A 21,269-nucleotide genomic window follows, 5' to 3' on the forward strand; every position below is an offset into this window, starting at 1 on the left:
GCACTGGTGGGGTTTCCTCTCCTGTTTCAGAGGACCCCAAGAGTCAGAAGCTGAAGTACGAATGGTGCGAGGTCGGTGTCCTGGACTACGATGAGGAGAAGAAGCTATACCTGGTGCACAAGACAGACGAGAAAGGCCTGGTGCGAGATGAGATGGGGAGGCCCATCCTGAATGCAGGGGTCACCCCTGAAGGTACGAGCTGCTGCTGCTGCCCCAGGCAGACCCCCAGCTTGGGACTGACCGGCCCATGACTGAGGCCAACCCCACCCAGGGCACTGCCAGATCAGTTCTGGATTCTACTTTGCTCTGTTTGCCCAACGCACTGACTGGTAAGGACCAGAGGACTCATCACTCAAGAGACCCCAGAAAGGACAAGTGGCCATTATTTGGCATGTCAGCTCTGAGCCCAAGTCTCATCAATAAGTAATGCCTGCCCTGGGTGTGGGATCAAGGGATGGGCACTTGAACAGCCATGCCTGTATAACTGCTTGTCTAAATACTTTCTTTTCTTTTTTATTTTTATTTTTGAGACGGAATCTGGCTCTGTCACCCAGGTTGAAGGGCGGTGGTGCAATCTTGGCTCACTGTAACCTCTTCCTCCCGGGTTCAAGCGACTCTTGTGCCTCAGTCTCCCAAGTAGCTGGGATTACAAGCGCCCACCACCACACCCGGCTACTTTTTTGTATTTTTAGTAAAGACAGGGTTTTACCATGGTGGCCAGGTTGGTCTCGAACTCCTGGCCTCAAGAAATCCTCCCCCCTCGGCCTCCCAAAGTGCTGGGATTACAGGCGTCAGCCACCGCATCCCAGCCTTGTCTATGTGCTTTCACATCCGTCCATGATACCTTGCGAGATGGGCCAGGCAGGGAGTGTCGTCATGCCCATTTCACAGATGCAACAGGGGGTCAGAAGAGGGAAACAATTTGTTCAGGGTCACAGGGCATCCGCGGCACAGCCGGCTGGAACTTAGTGCTTCAGCCCAGAAGCCTAACTGTGTGTCCCCTTCTCCCTCCCACCTGGCCCCCAGGAAGGCCACCCCTTCAGGTCTGTCAGTACTGGGTGCCACGGATCCAGCTTCTCTTCTGTGCTGAGGACCCTTGTGTGTTCGCACAACGTGTGGTTCAGGCCAACGCCCTGCGCAAGAACACGGAGGCGCTGCTGCTCTACAACCTGTATGTGGACTGCATGCCCTCTGACGGCCAGCGTGTCATCAGTGAACAGAGCCTGAGCAAGATCAAGCAGTGGGCCCTGAGCACGCCTCGGATGCGCAAAGGCCCCTCGTGAGTCCCCGCTCGGCCTTCCCCATTCTGGGCATCTCCTTCTCCAGGGAACCTTCCCCTAGGAAGTTGGTGCTACTCTAGGGTGGAGCTCCCTCAGGGCTCGTCTGTTTGAGACTGTCCTGCCTATTGCCCTGTGGACTTGTTGGGGCCCCAAACAACTTTTTGTCCATCTCCAGATCCCTCATTATCCATATGCACTCTTGGATTCTTATTTTATTCAAAGGGTTACAATTGACTACTTTTTAAAAATTTCGATGCTCAAATTGTCCCAGATGTGGCCAGTGGGAGACTTTTCAAGTTAATTCCTATGTCGTTTTACCATGTTTCCATTATTCTTCAAAACCCTTGGATGATGGTTTATTAGCAACGTGCCCCTAAGATAACTTTACTTTCTGGCACAGCAAGAATTTCCAGGCTCATTGTGTATTTTCCCAGGTCCAGTCCTGAAACCAGCTGTTTCTCCAAGGAAGCTCCTTTTATTATTTTAGTTTATTTTTTGAGACAAGTTCTTACTCTGTCACCCAGGCTGGAGTGCCCAGAGTGCAGTGGGGCCATCTTGGCTCATGGTAGCCTCAGTTTCCTGTGCTCAAGCAAGCCTCCCACCTCAGACTCCTGAGTAGCTGGGACTTAGGCATGTACCACAACCTCTGGTTAATTCTGTTTATTTTTTGTAGAGACAGATATCCCTGTGTTGCCTAGGCTGGTCTTGAATGCCTAGGCTCAAGTAAATCTCCCACCTTGGCTTCACAAAGTGTTAGGATTATGGGCGTGAGCCATCATGCCTGGCTGGAAGTTCCTTTTAGTTGAGGAATGATATTTAGAAGCCAAGATCTGGACATTAGATGTGCTCATTGCTACTGGGATATCATTATTTTGAGACTTCCATAGCAGACAGGTCTGGGAAATATATATACAGATGGTCCCCAATTTATGATAGTTTGACTTACCATTTTTCTTTCTTTCTTTCTATTTATTTATTTATTTATTTTGAAATGGAGTTTGATTCTTGTCTCCCAGGCTAGAGTACAGTGGCTCGATCTTGGATTGCTGCAACCTCTGCCTCCTGGGTTCAAGAGATTCCCTGCCTCAGCCTCCCAGGTAGCTGGGATTAAAGGCACCCACCACCATGCCTGGCTAATTTTTGTATTTTTAGTAGGGACGAAGTTTCACCATTTTGGCCAAGCTGGTCTCGAGCTCCTGACCTCAGGTAATCCCCAGTCTCAGCCTCCCAAAGGGATTACAGGTGTGAACCACCACACCCAGCCGACTTATCATTTTTCAACTTTATGATGGTGTGAAAGTGATATGCATTCAGTAGAAACTGTACTTCAAGCATCCATGCAACTGATCTTTTTTTCATTTTCAGTACAGTATTCATTTCAAGAGATTTTAAACACTTTATTATAAAATAGACTTTGTGTTACATAATTTTGCCCAACTGTAGGCTAATGTGAGTGTTCTGAGCACATTTAAGGTAGATTAGGCTAAACTATGGTGTTCAGTAGCTTAGGTGTATCAAGTGCATTTTAAACTTATGACAGGTTTACTTGGAATGTAGCCCCACTGTAAGTAGAGGAACATCTGTATATTTACAGTCATGCATCACTTAATGGTGGGGACGTGTTCTGAGAAATGTGTCATTAGGTGATTTCATCGTTGTGCAAACATCATAGTGTGTACTGACACAGACCTTGATGATATAGCTGGCTGCACACCCAGGATATATGGTACAGCCTAGTGCTCCTAGGCCACAAAACTATACAGGGTGTGATTACTAAATATTGCAGGCAACTGTAACACAATGGCAAATATTCGTGTATCTAAACATAGAAAAGGTACAGTAAAAATACAGTATACAAGATAAAACATGGTACATCTATGTAGGGCACTTACCATGAATGGACTTTGCAGGGCTGGAAGTTGCTCTGGTTGAGTCAGTGAGTGAGTGGTGAGTGAATGTGAAGACCTAGGATATTATTATACACTACTGTGGACTTTATAAATACTATATACACTTAGGCTACACTAAATTTATTTTAACATTTTCTTTCTTCAATAATAAATTAACCCAACACACCTTAGGACCAGGCATGATAGCTTAGGTCTGTAATCCCAGCACTTTGGGAGGCCAAGGTGGGTGGATTGATTGAGGCCAGGAGTTCAAGACTAGCCTGGCCAACATGGCAAAACGCCATCTCTACTTAAAAAAGTACAAAAATTAGCTGAGCATGGTGGCACATGACTATAATACCAGCTACTTGGGAGGCTGAGGCACCAGAGTTGCTTGAACCTGGGAGGCAGAGGTTGCAGTGAGCTGAGATGGCTCCACTGCACTCCAGCATGGGTGACAGAGTGGGACTGTCTCAAAATTAATTAATTAATTAATTAATTAATTTTAGCTTACTTTAACTTTTCTATTTTATAAACTTTTAATTAAAAAAACTTTTTGACTCTTTTGTATTAACATATTTTCTTTAAGGTTGGACACGGTGGCTCATGCCTGTAATCCCAGCACTTTGGGAGGCAGAGGCGGGTGGATCACTTGAGGTCAGGAGTTCGAGACCAGCCTGTCCAATATAGTGAAACCCTGTCTCTACTAAAAATACAAAAATTAGCCAGGTGTGGTCGTGGGTGCCTGTAATCCCAGCTACCTAGGAGGCTGGGGCAGAAGAATCTCTTAAACCCTGGAGGTGGAAGTTACAGTGAGACAAGATCGCACCACTGCACTCCAGCCTGGGGGACAGAGTGAGACTCCGTTTCAAAAATATATATATATACATATTTTTTTTCTTAAATCCTTATTCTATAAGCTTTTAAAAAATGTGGTTTTGTTTGTTTGTTTGTTTTTTGCTTTTTAAACATTTTTGTTAAAAACAAAGACACAAGAACACACATTAGCTCAGGCCTGCACAGGGCCTGGGTCGTCAATATCACTATCATCCAGCTCTACATCTTATCCCACTAGAAGGTCTTCAGGGACAGTAATGAGACAGTAATCTTCAGGGACAGATGACACATGGAGCTGTCATCTCCTATGATTATGGGATACTTTCTGAAGGACCTGCCTGAGGCTGTTTTACAGTTAACTTAAAAAAAAAAAGGTAGAAGGAATACACTCTAAAATAACAATTAAAAAGTATAGTATAGTATAGTAAGGTATAGTAAATAAACCAGTAACACAGTCATTTATTATCATTATCACTTATGTTCTATACATAACTGTATGAGCTATGCTTTTATATGACTGGCTGCAGTAGGTTTGTTTACACTAGCATCACCGCAAACACTTGAGTAATTTGTTGTGTTTTGACATTACGAGGGCTATGATGTCACTAAGCAATGGGAATTTTTCAGCTCCGTTATAATCTTATGGAACCACCATCATATATGCAATCTGTAACCAAAATGTCATTATGTAGCACATGACTGTTTGTATACTACTCAAAATAGCTATTACTCAAAAAGCTATACTCAGAAATCTGTTACTCTCCACCTCCACATCCTGTCCACATTCCCCATCTTTTCCATTGTGTTCCTACCACATGCCCACAGGTAACCAATATTGATAGTTTCTGGTTTATCCTTTCTGTGTTTTTTGTTGCACAAATGAGTAGAAACATGTATATTTCAGATATATGTATGTTTTCTTATACTCCCCACTTTCTTAGGTGAAGGGTAGCATGCTACAGATGTTCTTTTGCACATTCAATTGTCTTGGCATCCTTGTTAAAAATCATTTGACTGGCCGGGCGTGGTGGCTCACAGTTGTAATCCTATCACTTTGGGAAGCAGAGGCGGGCAGATCACCTGAGGTCAGGAGTTCGAGACCAGCCTGGCCAACATAGTAAAACCCCGTCTCTACTAAAAATACAAAAATTAGCTTGGCGTGGTGCACACACCTGTAGCCCCAGCTACTCAGGAGGCTGAGGCACAAGAATCGTTTGAACCCAGGAGGCGGAGGTTGCAGTGACCCGAGATGGTGCTGCTGCACTCCAGCCTGGGTGATAGAGGGAGACTCTGTCTCAAAAAAAAAAAAAAAAGAAAGAAAGAAAGAAATTGGTCTATTTTAAACTTTCTACTTCTAATGGAGTCATTTTCATATACATTGTTTCTCTAGAAAATTATCCATCTTATATCCGTTTTGAAATACATTTGCATAGAATTCTGCAAAGTTGTTTTTTATTTTCAATTTTTTTTTCTGGTTCAATGTTTACTCCTCATTACCTATTATTTTGTAAAGTTATGCTCTCTTCCTGTTTTTGCTTTATTAAGTTACTTAGTAGTTTGTTCAGTTTGTTGTTGTTGTTGTTGTTGTTGTTTGTGTTTTTTTTTTTCGAGACGGAATTTCGCTCTTGTTACCCAGGCTGGAGTGCAATGGTGCAATCTCGGCTCACTGCAACCTCCACCTCCCGGGTTCAAGAGATTCTCCTGCCTCAACCTCCTGAATAGCTGGGATTACAGGTACCCGCCACCACACCTCGCCAATTTTTTGTAGTTTTAGTAGAGATGGAGTTTCACCATATTGGCCAGGCTGGTCTCAAACTCCTGACCTCAGGTGATCCACCTGCCTTGGCCTCCCAAAGTGCTGGGATTACAGGTGTGAACCACTGCACCAGGCCCGGTTTGTTAATTTAAAAAAGAGGATTTAGGTTTATTAATGTAATTGCTTTTCTATATCTCTTTTTTGAATTTCTACTTTTATCTTTATTTCCTTCCTTGTGCCATCTTTGGGCTTACCTGTTCTGTTGAATAGTTCGTGTGTTGGGTGTATGTGTGTGTGTGTATGTGTGTGTGTGTGCCTGCATGTATTAGGAATTTAATTCATTTCATTCTTATTGACAAATGTGTTTAAGGCTATGAACTTTCTTCTGATAATTGCTTTAAAAGTAGTCCACAAAGGGGCTGGGCACGGTGGGTCACACCTGTAATCCCAGCACTTTGGGAGGCCGAGGCAGGTGGATCACGAGGTCAAGAGACCATTCTGGCTAACATGGTGAAACCCCGTCTCTACTAAAAATGCAAAATTAGCTGGGCATGGTGGCAGGCGCCTGTAGTCCCAGCTACTTGGGAGGCTGAGGCAGGAGAATTGCTTGAACCCAGGAGGCAGAGGTTGCAGTGAGCTGAGATTGCGCCACTACACTCCAGTCTGGTGACAGAGCCACACTCCGTCTCAAAAAAAAAAAAAAAAAAAAAAAAAAGGTAGTCCACAAATTCTGAAACCTAGTATTTCTTTTTTTTTTTTCCCCTTGACACTCAACTCCACCTCCTGGGTTCAAGCGATTCTCATGCCTTAGTCTCCCTGAGTAGCTGGAATTACAGGTGTGTGCTACCACACTTGGCTAATTTTTGTATATTTAGTAGAGATGGGGTTTTCCCATGTTGGCCAGGTTGGTTTTGAACTCCTGACCTCAGGTGATCCGCCTGTGTCAGCCTCCCAAAGTGCTGGGATTACAGGTATGAGCCACCGCACCTGACCCTTTTTCCTTTTTTTTTTTTTTCGAGGTGGAGTTTTGTTCTTGTTGCCCAGGCTGGAGTTCAATGGCACAATCTCGGCTCACCGCAACCTCCGTCTCCTGGGTTCAAGCGATTCTCCTGCCTCAGCCTCCCGAGTAGCTGGGATTACAGGCATGTGCCACCACACCTGACTAATTTTGTATTTTTAGTAGAGACGGGGTTTCTCCATGTTGGTCAGGTGGGTCTCGAACTCCTGACCTCAAGTGATCTGCCCGCCTTGGCCTCCGAAAGTGCTGGGATTACAGGCATGAGCCACTGTGCCCAGCTCCCTTTTCCCATTTTTTAAATGGGATTATTCATTTTTTCTTTGTTCAATTGCTTAAGTTCCTTATGGATTCTGGATATTAGACCTTTGTCAGATGCATAGTTTGTGAATATTTTCTCCAATTCTGCAGGTTGTCTGTCTACTTTGTTGATAGTTTCTTTTGCTGTGTAAAAGCTCTTTAATTAGGTCCCACTCTTCAATTTTTGTTTTTGTTGCGATTGCTTTTGAGGACTTAGTCATAAATTCTTTCCCAAGGCCAATGTCCAGAATGGTGATTCCTAGGTTTTCTTCTAGGATTCTTATGGTTTGAGGTCTGACATTTAAATATTTAATCCTGGCTGAACGAGATGGCTGACACCTGTAATCTCAGCACTTTAGGAGGTTGAGCCAGATGGATGGTTTGAGCTCAGGAGTTCAAGATCAGCCTGGACAACATGGTGAAACCTCATCTCTACCAAAAACCACAAAAAAATTAGCTAGGCATGGTGGGGCGCACCTGTTGTCCTAGCTCCTTGGGAGGCTGAGGTGGGAGGATCACTTGAACCTAGGAAGTGGAGATTGCAGTGAGACGCGCTGGTACCACTGCACTCCAACCTGGGTGACAGAGCGAGATGCTGTCTCAGAAAAAAAGAAAGAAGAAAGAAAGAAAGAAAGAAAGAAAGAAAAAGAAAGAAAGAAGGAAAGAAAGAAAAAGAAAGAAAGAAAGAAAGAAAGAAAGAAGAAAGAAAGAAAGAAAGAAAGAAAGAAAGAAAGAAAGAAAGAAAGAAAGAAAGAAAGAAAGAAAGAACAACTTAAATCTTTAATCCATCTTGAGTTAATTTTTGTTTATGGTGAAAGGTAAGGGTCCAGTTTCAATCTTCTGCATATGGCTAGCCAGCTATCCCAGCACCATTTATTGAATAGGAAGTGCTTTCCTATCGGGGGAACCAGCCCCCAGTATTTCAACATACGTTCTTTTCTATTTTCCCTAAGTGTCAGCCAGTCTGAGAAATAAAGAGAAAGAGTACAAAGAAAGAAATTTTACAGCTCAACCTCCAGGAATGACATCACATATCGGCAGGTTCTGTGATGTCCCTTGAGCCACAAAACCAGCAAGTTTTTATTAGGGATTTCAAAAGGGGAGGGGGGTATGAACAGGGAGTAAGTCACAAAAATCACATGCTTGAAAGGGCAATAAAAGATCACAAGGGCAGAGAGGCAGAGCAAGATCACAAGGCCAGGGTGAAATTAGAATTACTGAGGCGGTTCCATGTCCTGCTGGGCATGCATTGTCATTGATAAACATCTTAACAGGAAACAGGGTTCAAGAGCAGACAACCAGTCTGACTAGAATTCGCCAGGCTGGAATTTCCTAATCCTAGCAAGCCTGAGGGCACTGCCAGAGACCAGGGCGTATTTTATCCCTTATCTTCAACTGCTTAAAGCAGACACTCCCAGAGCAGCTGTCCACAGACCTCCCCTGGGAATGCATTCCTTTCCCAGGGTTATTCCTTGCTGGGAAAGGAATTCAGTGATATTTCTCCTATTTGCTTTCTGCAGTAAGAAAAATATGACTCTGTTCTGCTTGGCTCTGCTGGCAGTCAGACCTTATGGTTATCTCTCTTGTTCCCTGAAAATCGCTGTTATCCTGTTCCTTTTCAGGGTGCCCAGATTTCTTTTTTTTTTTTTTTTTTTTTTTTTTTTTTTTTTTTTTTGAGACGGAGTCTCTGTCGCCCGGGCTGGAGTGCAGTGGCCGGATCTCAGCTCACTGCAAGCTCCGCCCCCCGGGTTTACGCCATTCTCCTGCCTCAGCCTCCCGAGTAGCTGGGACTACAGGCGCCCGCCGCCTCGCCCGGCTAGTTTTTTTGTATTTTTTTTTAGTAGAGACGGGGTTTCACCGTGTTCGCCAGGATGGCCTCGATCTCCTGACCTCGTGATCCGCCCGTCTCGGCCTCCCAAAGTGCTGGGATTACAGGCTTGAGCCACCGCGCCCGGCCTCAGGGTGCCCAGATTTCATATTGTTCGAACACACATGTTTTACAAGCAATTTGTACAGATAATGCAATCATCACAGGGTCCTGAGGCTTCATACATCCTCAGCTTACGAAGATGATGGGTTTAAGAGATTAAAGTAAAGACAGGCATAGGAAATTATAAGAGTATTGACTGAGGAAGTGATAAATGTCCATGAAATCTTCATAATTTATGTTCAGAGATTGCAGTAAAGACAGACATAAGAAATTATAAAAGTATTAATTTGGGGAACTAATAAATGTCCATGAAATCTTCACAATTTATGTTCTTCTGCCATGGCTTCACCCATTCCCTCTGTTCGGGGTCCCTGACTTGCCGCAACACATTCCCCATTGCCTATTTTTGTCAACTTTGTTGAAGATCAGATGGCTATAGGTGTGTGGCTTTATTTCTGGGCTCTCTATTCTGTTACATTGGCCTATGTGTCTGTTTTTGTAACAGTACTATGGTGTTTTGGTTACTGTAGCCTTGTAGTACAGTTTGAAGATAAGGCGATGCCTCCAGCTTTGTTCTTTTTGCTTAGGTTTGCTTTGGCTATGCAGGCTCTTTTTAGGTTTCATATGAATTTTCAGCTAATTTTTTCCTAGTTCTGTGAAAAATGACTTGGTAGTTTGATGGGAATCTGTAGATTGCTTTAGACAGTGTGGCCATGTTGACAGTATTGATTCTTCCAGTCCATCAGCACGGAGTGTTTTTCCATTTGTTTGTGTCATCTCTGATTTCTTTTAGCAGTGTTTTGTGGTTCTTCTACAGATCTTTTACCTCCTTGGTTAAAGGTATTCCTAGGTATTTTTTTTGTGGCAATTGTAAATGGGATTGTGTTCTTGATTTGGCTCTTACCTTGAACATTATTGGTGTGTGGCAATGCTCCTGATTTTTGTACATTGATTTTGTTTCCCGAAACTTTACTGAAGTTGTTTATCAGTTCCAGGAGGCTTTTGGTGGAGTTCTAATGCTTTTGGATCTGCATTTTACTTTGTTTGATATCAACATAGCAACCTGAAATTTTATTGTTTCCATTTGCCTGATAAATCCCTCTATTTTGAGCCTTTCTGAACTAATTCATTTTAGATCAATTTCTTACTTTCAGCATATAGTCTGAGTTTTATTTGTGACCCAAATTTAAAATATTTTTCCTGTAATAAGTTAAGCCCATTCACATTTATTGGTATGGCTAATAGGTTTGACCTCAACTCAGTCATATTACTTCATGTTATAATCATTATGTGTATTGTAATACAATGCTGTGTTTCTTTCTCTACATGATATGTTTTCTTAGTTCTTCTATTTTAAAAATTTCTTTTGGTGTCTAGGAAGGGTTGTACCTTTATTTTAGTGGTTTTTATTTTGTTGTTGTTGTTTTTTGAGATGGAGTCTCGCTGTGTCACCCAGGCTGGAGTGCAGTGGCGCAATCTTAGCTCACTGCAAGCTGCACCTCCCGGGTTCACACCATTCTCCTGCCTCAGCCTCCCAAGTAGCTGGGACTACGGGCGCCTGCCACCATGCCTGGCTAATATTTTGTATTTTTAGTAGAGACAGAGTTTCACTGTGTTAGCCAGGATGGTCTTGATTTCCTGACCTCATGATCCGCCCACCTTGTCCTCCCAAAGTGCTGGGATTACAGGCGTGAGCCACTGTGCTCTTCCTAGTGGTTTCTTTTATAGTCTCCATTATCCCCTGCTTTCCTACTTAACCCTTTAGTATCTGGCCTGTTTCATTGTTGTTTGTTTTGTTTTGAGACAGGGTCTTGCTCTGTCACCCATACCACAGTGCAGTAGCACAATCATAGCTCACTTCAGCCTTGACCTTCTGTGCTCAAGCTATCCTCATACTTCAGCCTCCTGAGTAGCTGGGACCACAGGTGTGAGCTACCACGCTTGGTAAATTTTTGTATTTTTGTAGAGACAGGGTCTCCCTATGTTGCCCAGGCTGGTCTCAAACTCTTGGGCTCAAGCAATCTGCTCACCTCAGCCTCCCAAAGTGTTGGGATTATAGGAGTGAGTCACCATGCTCAGCTCTACTTAATTAATTAATTAATCTATTTATTTATTTTTGAGATGGAGTCTCATTCTGTCACCCAGGATGGAGTGTAATGGTGCCATCTCTGCTCACTGCAACCTCTGCCTCCCGGGCTCAAGCTATTCTCCTGCCTCAGACTCCTGAGTAGCTGGGATTACAGGAGCCTACCACCATGCCTGGCTATTTTTTGTGTTTTTAGTAAAGAAGGTCATCATGTTGGCCAGGCTGTTTTCGAACTCCTGACCTCAAATGATCCACCTGCCTCGGCCTCCCAAAGTGCTGGGATTACAGGCATGAGCCTCCATGCCCATACTCTACTTCATATTTTAACCGTTAAAATATTATTACTTTCCTCCACACTCATCTCCACCTTTTAGTCTTCAACTTACAATAAACTCTATTAAACGTATCAGTCTTTTTTCCTGAAGTCTCCCGCCATCTCTTGGTTATATAAAGTTCCTTTTCTAGTAGATTCCTCATGAAGGGCTCAAGGGTATAGAGTTCCTTGAGTTCTCACACATTTAAAACATGAAGGACAGCTTGATCAGATATAAAATTCTTAGTTCACAGCTTTTATTCTATGAGTTTTAAAAAAATACTCCACTTTGGTTGCCTTGCCTGTGTGTTGCTTTTAAGAAGTCTGAGGCCAGGCCGGGCGCGGTGGCTCAAGCCTGTAATCCCAGCACTTTGGGAGGCCGAGATGGGCGGATCACGAAGTCAGGAGATCGAGACCATCCTGGCTAACACGGTGAAACCCCGTCTCTACTAAAAAAATACAAAAAACTAGCCAGGCGAGGTGGCAGCTACTCGGGAGGCTGAGACAGGAGAATCGCTTGAACCTGGGAGGCGGAGCTTGCATTGAACAAAGATTGCACCACCGCACTCCAGCCTGGGTGACAGAGCCAGACTCCGTCTAAAAAAAAAATTCCCTTGAATTGCAGTTTTAAATCTTGGTTCTGTTCCATTCTTTTGTTTTTCTTCATCAAAGATTCCATTATGTATCTATATCTTTATATATATATATGTATCTTTTTATATATTGCTGCTTCTTTGCCTATCTTTTAATTCAACCAGTTTCTGGCCCTTTTTAGTTATTTCTTTCTAATTTTATTTATTTTTTAAATTTTTATTTTCTTTCTTTTACTTCCTTTATTTTCTCTCATTTTTATTCTTTTGGTTATATCCTGCCTTTCTTCAGTTTACTTCATTATGCTTTGATTTGACTCTATTTTCTCTTGGGCACCTTCCTCCCCAAGATAATTTTATTTTCTACTTTTTCCTTGAGCTTAAGGAAGTCTCTTTTCTTACCGACATTTGTCATTTATATGTTTTATTTTTGAATTTCTGATTCAAGGTGGTTTTTCAGATGCCCAAACACTTGTTTAAGGCTATTTAGCTGAAGTGTTGTGTTACAGTTTTCTTCTGCTTGGTCCTTGTTTATTTTTTTTAAGGGTGATGGGAATTTTATCAGTTAAGATGCTCTCATCTTCTCAAACGTACAAACAAAGCTAAAAGATGCTCTCTTTTTCTTATAGAAGCAAATGTAGTCAGCTTTCACCTGTTCATTTCAGGATTTGGAGTGATTTGCAAGCTTTCTAGTTCAAAGGCGCCCTCCTCTGTCAGTATTGCACACTAGTTTTTGTTTTTTTTTTTTAGAATGCCGTGTTCGTGTGTGTGTGTGTGTGTGTGTGTGTGTGTGTGTACATATGTGCTGGGGAGAGGGATGTGGGTCCTCCAACGTTTTTGTCCTCTTATCTTGCAGAACTCAAAATTTCACTTTTGCTTCTTTTCCCTTACCCTCCAGTCTGCAAAGGACCCCTTTCCTTCTACCTCCTGTCCCGTAAGTCATGCGTTTCAAAGAATACTGCCTTGAATTGCATGTCCTTAAGTCCCTTCCTTGTAGTAAGTGCTCTGATTTACCTGGGATTTTTTCCAGTATTTTTACAGTTAGGGTCACTTTCTCTTTTTTTGAGATACGGTCTCTCTCTTTCACTCAGGCTGGAGTGCCGTGGCGCAATCACAGCTAACTGCAACCTCAAACTCTTGGGCTCAAGTAATCCTCCTGCCTCAGCCTCCCTGGTAGCTGGGACTACAGGCATGTGCCACCACACCTGCTATTTTTTAATTTTTTGTAGAGATGGGGGTCTCACTTTGTTGCCCAGGCTGGTCTCGAATTCCTGGGCTCAATTCATCCACCCACATCGGCCTCCCAAAGTGCTGTGATTACAGGCATTAGCCACTGTGCGCAGCCGGGGTTACTTTCTCTTTCTGGTGGGATTTTATTTTATTTTATTTTATTTATTTATTTATTTATTTATTGAGATGAAGTCTTCCTCTGTCACCCAGCCTGGAGTGCAGTGGTGCGATCTCATCTTACTGCAACCTCTGCCGTCTCTGTTCAAATGATTCTCCTGCCTCAGCCTCTCGAGTAGCTGGGACTACAGTCGCTCACCACCACGCCTGGCTAATTTTTGTATTTTTAGTAGAGACAGGGTTTCACCATGTTGGCCAGGCTGTTCTTGAACTCCTGACCTCAGGTGATCCACCTACCTCAGCCTCCCAAAGTGCTGGGATTACAGGTGTGAGCCACTGCGCCCAACCTCTGGTAGGATTTTAGATCTATCTTGGGGTTACCACTATTTCCCTTTTCTGCAGTTTTTCTTAGACTACCCTTGTTCTCTGTGAAAACTTGTAGCAAGAGTGTGAGAGACAGCTCACTGAAGATAGATGTTTATGTATTTAATTTAAAGATAATTTGAAATCTAGGCATTCTGCTTATTCTAGTTGTGCTAAAGGTGTGGGTTTTGGTAGTGTTAGCTTTTTCTTCTTTCCTTCCTTCCTTCTTTCCTTCCCTCCCTTCCTTCCTTCCTAGGGTGTGTTGGGAAATTTGAATCAATGTAGCCACCTTACCTTGGCTGTCCAGAATTCTGTTTCTTGAATTTTATTCAGTTTATAATGTTTTTGGCTTTAAGTATAAAAGATGCTGATCTCAGATTGGCTTAGACAGTAGGGAAGTGCATTCCTGTACCTGTAGCAGGAAAACCAATGCAGGCCACCCCAAGGTTGGTGCATCAGGGCTCTGTCTGCAGTGTATGCTGGCTTCATCTTCAGGCGAGATGGCAGCAGCAGTTTCATGACCACAACAAGGGTTGTCTTCAATTGGATTCCCTAGAAGCAGACCCTGATTTGGGGATTCTTGTGCAAGTGATTGATGAAATCCTCTCAGGAGAAATCTACAAGGAAGTGAAGGAAGCAGGGGGTATAATAGAAGAAGCAGCTGGTGAAATATGGTTTGAGAAGTCTAGTTCCTGTGGGAAACTCTGGAGCAAGCATGGCACCACCGAATTTGTCCTGGAGGGAGCCAGAACAAGAGGGCTTGACTTTTTTTTTTTTTTTGAGACAGGGTCTTGCTCTGTCCCCCAGGCTAGAGTGCAGTGGAGCAATCTTAGCTCACTGCAGAGGGCTTGACTTTCATATCTCTGCATCAGTGGTTGATCATAACTGGGACATGCTCCCACTCCTAAACCAACTGCAGTCGGGGTAAGTTCCACCACAATTGGCTTGGACTAGCTGAGATGTACCCCTGGAGCTGGGGCTGTAGTCATCTTCCCCTGAGTCAAGTGAGGAAGGATGGAATTCTAGAACAAAACTGAGGAAGAAGGGAGGGAGTGGATGTCAGGCCAGCAAGCAGCCATGTATGGAAGTACCCGTCTTGTGTCAGGCACTGGGGACATAGCAGTGAACATTTCCAACAAACAGCCTGCACCCTGGGGACTCTCCGCCTGGCCAGAAAGACAGACAATGAAAACTCTGGGTGATTTAGGGTTCTGATAAGTGCTGTGAAGACCAAGTGAGAGAAGGGAATAGAGGTGTCTCAGAAGGGCTTCTTTATATTAGGCGGTCAGGGAAAGCCTTCCTCATAGTGGTGATAACATTTGAGTTGAGGTTTAAAAAAATAAGGGAAGAAGAGGATTCTGGCAGAAGGAACAGCAGTCCTGAGGCTGAGGTAGGGACAAGTTTGTGGTACTTGAGGAGCAGGACAGGGTTACTGTGGCTGGGATGCAGAGAGAGAGATGTTGGTCGGAGAGGCTGGACCACATGCAGGGGCAGAGATGCGGCCACAGGCTGACAGTCTGTGCAAGCCATGGGTGGTGGTGAGCAGAGGAGTGGCTTGATCATTTACATATTTAAGATATCTTTTTCCAACTCCAGTGGAGAATGAGTTGTAAGGGGGCAAGAATGGAAGCAGGGAGATCAACGAGGAGACTAATGCCATAATCAGGGCCAGAGACCATGACGGTGGCTTGAACCAGAATAGTAGCTGAGTAGCAGGGGAGAAAGAGATATATTTGAGGTTTCCTCAGAGGTGGAGCCAATGAGAGCTGCTAATGGACTAAATGCAAGCTCACCCCAGATCTAGGGATTTCCAATCTCAAAGCCCAATTTCAGGATCAGGTGCAGGGGTCACCCACCCTCGGGCCCGGTCATGGTGTTGCACATCCAGTAGCGGGAAGAGACCAGGGACCCCCTCCCTAGGGCTTTGATTAGCAGGGTGTGTGCACTGCTGTTCAGAGACAAGGAGGCTAGTGGGGGTTGGGGGCAAGCAAGTGACGGTCATGGACAGAAATGAAGAGCTTGCTTTCCGACGTGCTAGTTCTGACATGTTGTGAGGCTTCCAGTGTCAGTGTTGAGTGGGCTGGTGGATAAATGAGGGGAGAGAACTGCAGATAGGTGTGAGGGTTCTGGCTGAATAGAATAGGTGGTGTTCAGAGTCCAAGGCTAGAGGAGTTCACCTGGTGGGAGGTGTAGCTGGGGAAGACGAGAGGTCTCAGGACCCCTGGCACAGGCAGTGTTTAGAAGTCAGGGAGGTGAGGAAGATCCAGGGGAAGGGTGTTCCAGAAGCTCCATGAGGACAGTGGTGCAGCAGAGTAGGAGGGAGCCACTGTGCCAAGTCTCTGAGAGTACAGTGAGATGAGGCAGAGCCTGGAGCAGTCTCAGGGGCAGCAAGAGGAGAGATGAGGATGGGAAGAAGTGAGCACACCAGTTTTTCCATAAAGAAACACAAAGAGATAAAGTCAAGGGAGGGAAGGAAGTCAAGGGGCGGCTTCTAATGTGGGACACACCGGAGTGTGTGGGGACCCCTGGGAGGGCGTGGGAGGGAAGGCAAAGAGACTGAGGTGGCTGAAAAGAGGGGCTCCCATGAAGGGAAGCTTGCTGGGCTCTTCCTGTGAGCAGGGCATGTTTTCTACCCTGGCAGAAGGCAGGGAGATTCCGGGGTGTGGAAATGGGGTCATTTCTGTCCAATGGCTTCTGAGTTCCAGATGAAATTCGATGGACTTCACCCAGTGAGGGAGGGCATGTCTGTGAGTTGGCAGAGAAGGTGAGAAAGACTCTTTTCCAGGTTCCGAGGGAGTGAATGGATTTCTAGGTCAGGTTGAGGGTGTGTTGAAGGTGAGACCAGTCCCCTGCCGGTGAAGTTCTCCAACATCCCGCAGCTCTGGTGCAAGTGTGGGCTGCAGGAAACTGAGATTCCCTTGTGGTGCCATTACCAGGGCTGATGGGACTGTTCAGGGGTGGCAGAGGTGGGAGGGAGGGAGAGATCAATGGAAGAGACCAACTCAAGGAACAGAAAGGGCTGTCCACAAAGGACGGAGACGCCGGCTGGCTCAGATAAGGCCTGAGCAAGCCAGGTGCCGGAACACAGGGGCATAGGAAACATGTGCTGAGGAGTGAGTGAGCGAGTGAGTGAGCGAGCGAGCAAGTGAGTGAAATGGCCTCCAAGGGGTCTGCCTGTGTGAGGACGGGGTAGATGGTGTGCACGCTCACGCCAGGTCTGCTGATTTCCGATCTCGGAGCCCAGTTTCAGGGTGAAGTGCAGGGGTCACCTACCCTCAGGCCCAGTCATGGTCTTGCACATCCTGAGTTCTCAGCACCTTCCAGGTGCTGCTGTGATTGCTCAGTGAAAGCAAAGGAGCTCAGTGGCAGGCATCTTTCACTGAGCCATGGGGCAGCGGGTGGGGGAGGTGCAGGCAGTGAGTGGCAGTTCTCTGAGGCTTCCAGGCCCAGGACTTCCTACACCCCGTCCCACTGCTTTGGGGCCTGCCTTGGCTCCAGAGACTGACAACAGAAAATGGGGACAAGGGGCAGAAAATGGGGGACAGAAAATGGGGACCGGGGCAGAAAATGGGGGACAGAAAATGGGGACCAGGGGCAGAAAATGGGGGACAGAAAATGGGGACAAGGGGCATGAAAGAAGCAGGGGAGGCACACTTGGATGTTAGTGGCTCAGGGCCGGGCAGGGGTATGCCCATGAATCCAGAAGGGAAGCCCTAAATGCGTGTCCCCAGGTCCATGCCAGAGGAGAGCCTGGCCCCCGGCTGGGGTTCACAGGGTGTGGAGCCCCTGATTCCCCCATCTCTCATCTCCATGGGCAGGGTTCTAGAGCACCTCAGCAGTCTCGCCAGAGAAGTGAGCCTGGACTATGAGCGCAGCATGAACAAAATCAACTTTGACCACATTGTCTCTTCCAAGCCCCAGACCTTCTCCTACGTGACCCTCCCCAAGAAGGAGGAGGAGCAGGTGCCTGAGCAAGGTGAGGGTCACTGGACCAAGACGGGCCCCATGGCCATCCACCTGGCCAGAGCCCCCTCCCACCTTCCCCTCCAGGATCATCTGCCCTGCCACTGTGGACATCATCAGCCCGACACTCCCTGCACCTCCCCCGTCCCCAGCACTTGTCTCACTTGTCCCTGCTGCCTGGAGGGCTCTGGATGGGGGGAAGGGGAAGAAGGCTGTTTTTGAACATATTAGTGGGAATAGCACAGAAGTTGCAAGGTGAATGTGTACTAGGAAATGATGCTGCAGCAGTAGATGGAAGGGGCTCTGCTGATCTGACCTAGAGGATAGTCCTTCTTCCTCCAGTAGCAAGAGAGGAGACCGAGTCTCAGAGCAGGACCCCGGGGCCCGAGAACCCTCCTTGCTTTCAACTCACCTGCCAACCTTCCTAGACTCAGCTTCCTGCTTGTCATGTACTCAGGACGCAGGCTGGGGTATGGACAGTGGGCATTCCGAGAGGTCCTGGTACCTACCCTTTCCTTCCTTGGTGCCCCAGGGCAGGCTGTGGACAGACCTTGAGCTTGTGTGCAGCACGGGCAGGAGTGGATGAGGAGAGGGTTCTCAGTTCTCATCTACTTCTCAGAGGAGCCTGTGACTAGGGGGTCTTGGAAGGAATTCTTTTACCCATTCTCAGAGTAGGCACCTCACTGAAAAGCTGCAGCACCACTCCGGCAAACTAAGGAAAGGCGGGGCTCTGGGAACTCCAGTCACTCTTCAGGGAGAAGGCAGGAGTCATAGCCCTCCATCAAGCACCCTGTGAATCTGTCCTGTCCCCTGGTTTGGCCAGGTAGGGTCTGATCCTGGCCCTTGGCCCCTACCCCTACAGGGCTGGTGAGTGTCCCCAAGTACCACTTCCGGGAGCAGAAGGAGGACTTCACTTTCGTGTCCCTGCTCACACGGCCAGAGGTCATCACGGCCCTCAGCAAGGTGAGGGCCGAGTGCAACAAGGTGACCACCATGTCCCTGTTCCACTCGAACCTCTCCAAGTACAGCCGACTGGAGGAGTTTGAGCAGATCCAGTCACAGACCTTCTCCCAGGTTTGTGGGCATCAAGGGCACAGAGGGGCAAGCGCAGGGCAGACCCTTGGAGCTGGCAGGCACAGTTCTGAGCCGCAGCAGAAGGCCAGGGTCAATGGGCCACGTGGTGAGGCTGTGAGCCCCTGCTTTTCTCAAAACCTAGCCTCAGTCTCTTCCTAGACCTTATTGGAGACCTTATTGGAGGCTCTCTTGGAGAGAAGGGAAAACCAGGGCAGGCTTTCTTTCCAAACCTTTTCCATCCCAACTCTGGTTGCCTCTGAAGCAGATCCCTTGTCTTAGAAGGGGGAGCAGGAACCTCAGGCACCCCCATGTTGACCTGTGGATTAGGGTATGAGGGAGGTGGGGGTGTACCCCCTCCGCACTCCACTCTGTCTTTGTCTGTGTCTCTGCCTCATTCTCTGTGTCTTTCCCTCTCGGCCCATTTTAGTCTTGTTCTCTGTCTCTCTGCTTCTCTCATCTCATTCTCTGGGTCTCTGTCTCTCTCTCTCATGCCTGGAGGGAAAGTCCCACTTCTGCTGCCCTGTCCTCCCTCCGTCCCTCCTTTCTTCCCTCCTTCCCCGCCCAGCAGCCCTGAGCCCCCAGGGTCACATGAGGCTGTTGGTTGGCAGGGTTTGGCGATAAGTTGGGGTAGGGGACATCCCTCTGCAGTGAGATGAGCCCTGAGCCACCCCAAGCGCCCTGGTGGTAGAGTCCTTAAGTGCAGCTATAGGTGGTGGGTCCCCAGGGTGGCCATGTGATGATGCCTGTGGCCACTCCAGGTGCAGATGTTCCTCAAGGACAGCTGGATCAGCTCGCTGAAGGTGGCCATGCGCAGCAGCCTGCGCGACATGAGCAAGGGCTGGTACAACCTCTACGAGACCAACTGGGAAGTGTACCTCATGTCCAAGCTGCGCAAGCTGATGGAGATGGTGAAGTACATGCTGCAGGACACGCTGCGCTTCCTGGTGCAGGACTCACTTGCCAGCTTCTCACAGTTCATCAGTGACGCCTGCTGCAGCGTACTTAACTGCACCGATGACATGGTCTGGGGTGACGACTTAATTAACAGCCCCTACAGGTGGGGCCCAGCTGGGCGGAGGCACCTCTTGACACCAGAACTGTTCCTTGCTAGGCCCCAGTGGTTGGGATGGAGCAGGGTCGAGGACCAGGGCCAGGGTGCCCATCCGTGCCAGGTCCCAGGCATTAGGGAGAGCCAGAGCTGAGCTCCCTGCAGTCTGCTGGACAATGTCCCACCAACCCTGGCTTGCATTGCTTCTGGTGACCTTCATTTACTCGATCATTGAGTTACTCAGTGCAGAAATATTCTTTGAGCACTTGCTGTGAACCAGGCATGGTTCTAGGGGAACAAGAGAGGCCCAGTCCCTGGTCTCATGGGAAAGACAGGCAGCAAGCAGATAAATAAATACACACAGTCATTGCCGGTTTTGGCAGGGGCCATGGTGGACACTGGGGGTGGGCCTTTGCCAGGGGGTCAGGCATCTGTGCCAAGACCTGAGATGTTAAGAAGAAACAAGTTGTGAGGTGATGCAAGGTGGAGGCAGGTACAGGCGGAGAGATCAGCATGGGCGGAGGCACCAAGGGGAGGATGAGCCTGGCACAGTTGAGGAAGGAAAGGCTGGCCAGTGTGGCTGGAATGGGTGAGGGGAGGGAGGGCTGCTCAGGATGGAGTGGGAGAGCTTGCAGGGACCAGGCCAGATCTCACGGGGCCTCCTGAAGTCTGAGCTGGGGGCTGGATTTATTCTAAGTACAGTTAGAAACCATCAGAGGGCCCCAGCTGGGATCCAGGCTTGGTTCTTGCTGCATAACGGAGATGCGAAGCCAAGGAAGATGGGCTCCCAGGGAGAGTGTGGGGGTCACAATGCCTAGGCCCTGGCAACCTCAGCACAGGGGTTGGGAGCCTCCCTCTCTTGTGGCGCTTGTGGACCTCGGGGCATGTTAGGAGCAGAGGAACCTATTTGGTTGGCCTGGGTCTTCCTGTCTGATAACCTGGAGGTGTCTGGGAGGAAGGAGAAGGCAAGTATTGTGCATGAAGAGGCTTGAGAGTCATAGCGCTGGCAAGAAGGACAGAGGGCCGCCCCTGCACGCAGGCCTCCTAGGCCTTTGCCCACAGTCAACCCGCTATTGCCTGCAGGCCCCGGAAGAATCCCCTGTTCATTGTGGACCTGGTGCTGGACAGCTCCGGGGTGCACTATAGCACCCCACTGGAGCAGTTTGAGACATCTCTGCTGAACCTCTTTGACAAGGGCATCCTGGCCACCCATGCTGTGCCCCAGCTGGAGAAGGTACATGCTGCAGCCTGAGCAGGCCCCATGCACCTGCTGCCCTGGCTGCTGATGGCTCCCTGAGCTCGGGGTACTGCTGCAGTTCAGCTGTATCACAGGCCTCCTGTCGGGCAGGCAGCACGCTCAGCCCTGTAACTCTCAAGTATCCCATTTAATGCTCATCACAAGCTGCACTGTGACCTATTAACCCTCGCATTCTGTAGGTGGGGCTTGGAGAAGTGTAATAGCCTAAGATTGTGTAGCT

At 47.3% G+C, this 21,269-nt stretch overlaps 1 protein-coding gene across 2 annotated transcripts in view; it reads left to right on the forward strand.

Moving 5' to 3' along the window:
• Positions 1-21,269, forward strand: part of LOC105480542 (dynein axonemal heavy chain 1) — a 91,444-nt gene that overhangs the window by 18,290 nt on the left and 51,885 nt on the right. For both annotated transcript variants that reach the window (XM_071091828.1, XM_071091829.1), the window contains exons 10-15: positions 31-192; positions 1,027-1,279; positions 17,525-17,682; positions 18,532-18,743; positions 19,502-19,800; positions 20,875-21,025. In XM_071091828.1, coding sequence (XP_070947929.1) covers positions 31-192; positions 1,027-1,279; positions 17,525-17,682; positions 18,532-18,743; positions 19,502-19,800; positions 20,875-21,025 — 1,235 coding nt within the window. The remainder of the gene's footprint in view (positions 1-30; positions 193-1,026; positions 1,280-17,524; positions 17,683-18,531; positions 18,744-19,501; positions 19,801-20,874; positions 21,026-21,269) is intronic.

Source organism: Macaca nemestrina, chromosome 2 (assembly GCF_043159975.1).
Source record: "Macaca nemestrina isolate mMacNem1 chromosome 2, mMacNem.hap1, whole genome shotgun sequence".
Taxonomy (NCBI): domain Eukaryota; kingdom Metazoa; phylum Chordata; class Mammalia; order Primates; family Cercopithecidae; genus Macaca; species Macaca nemestrina.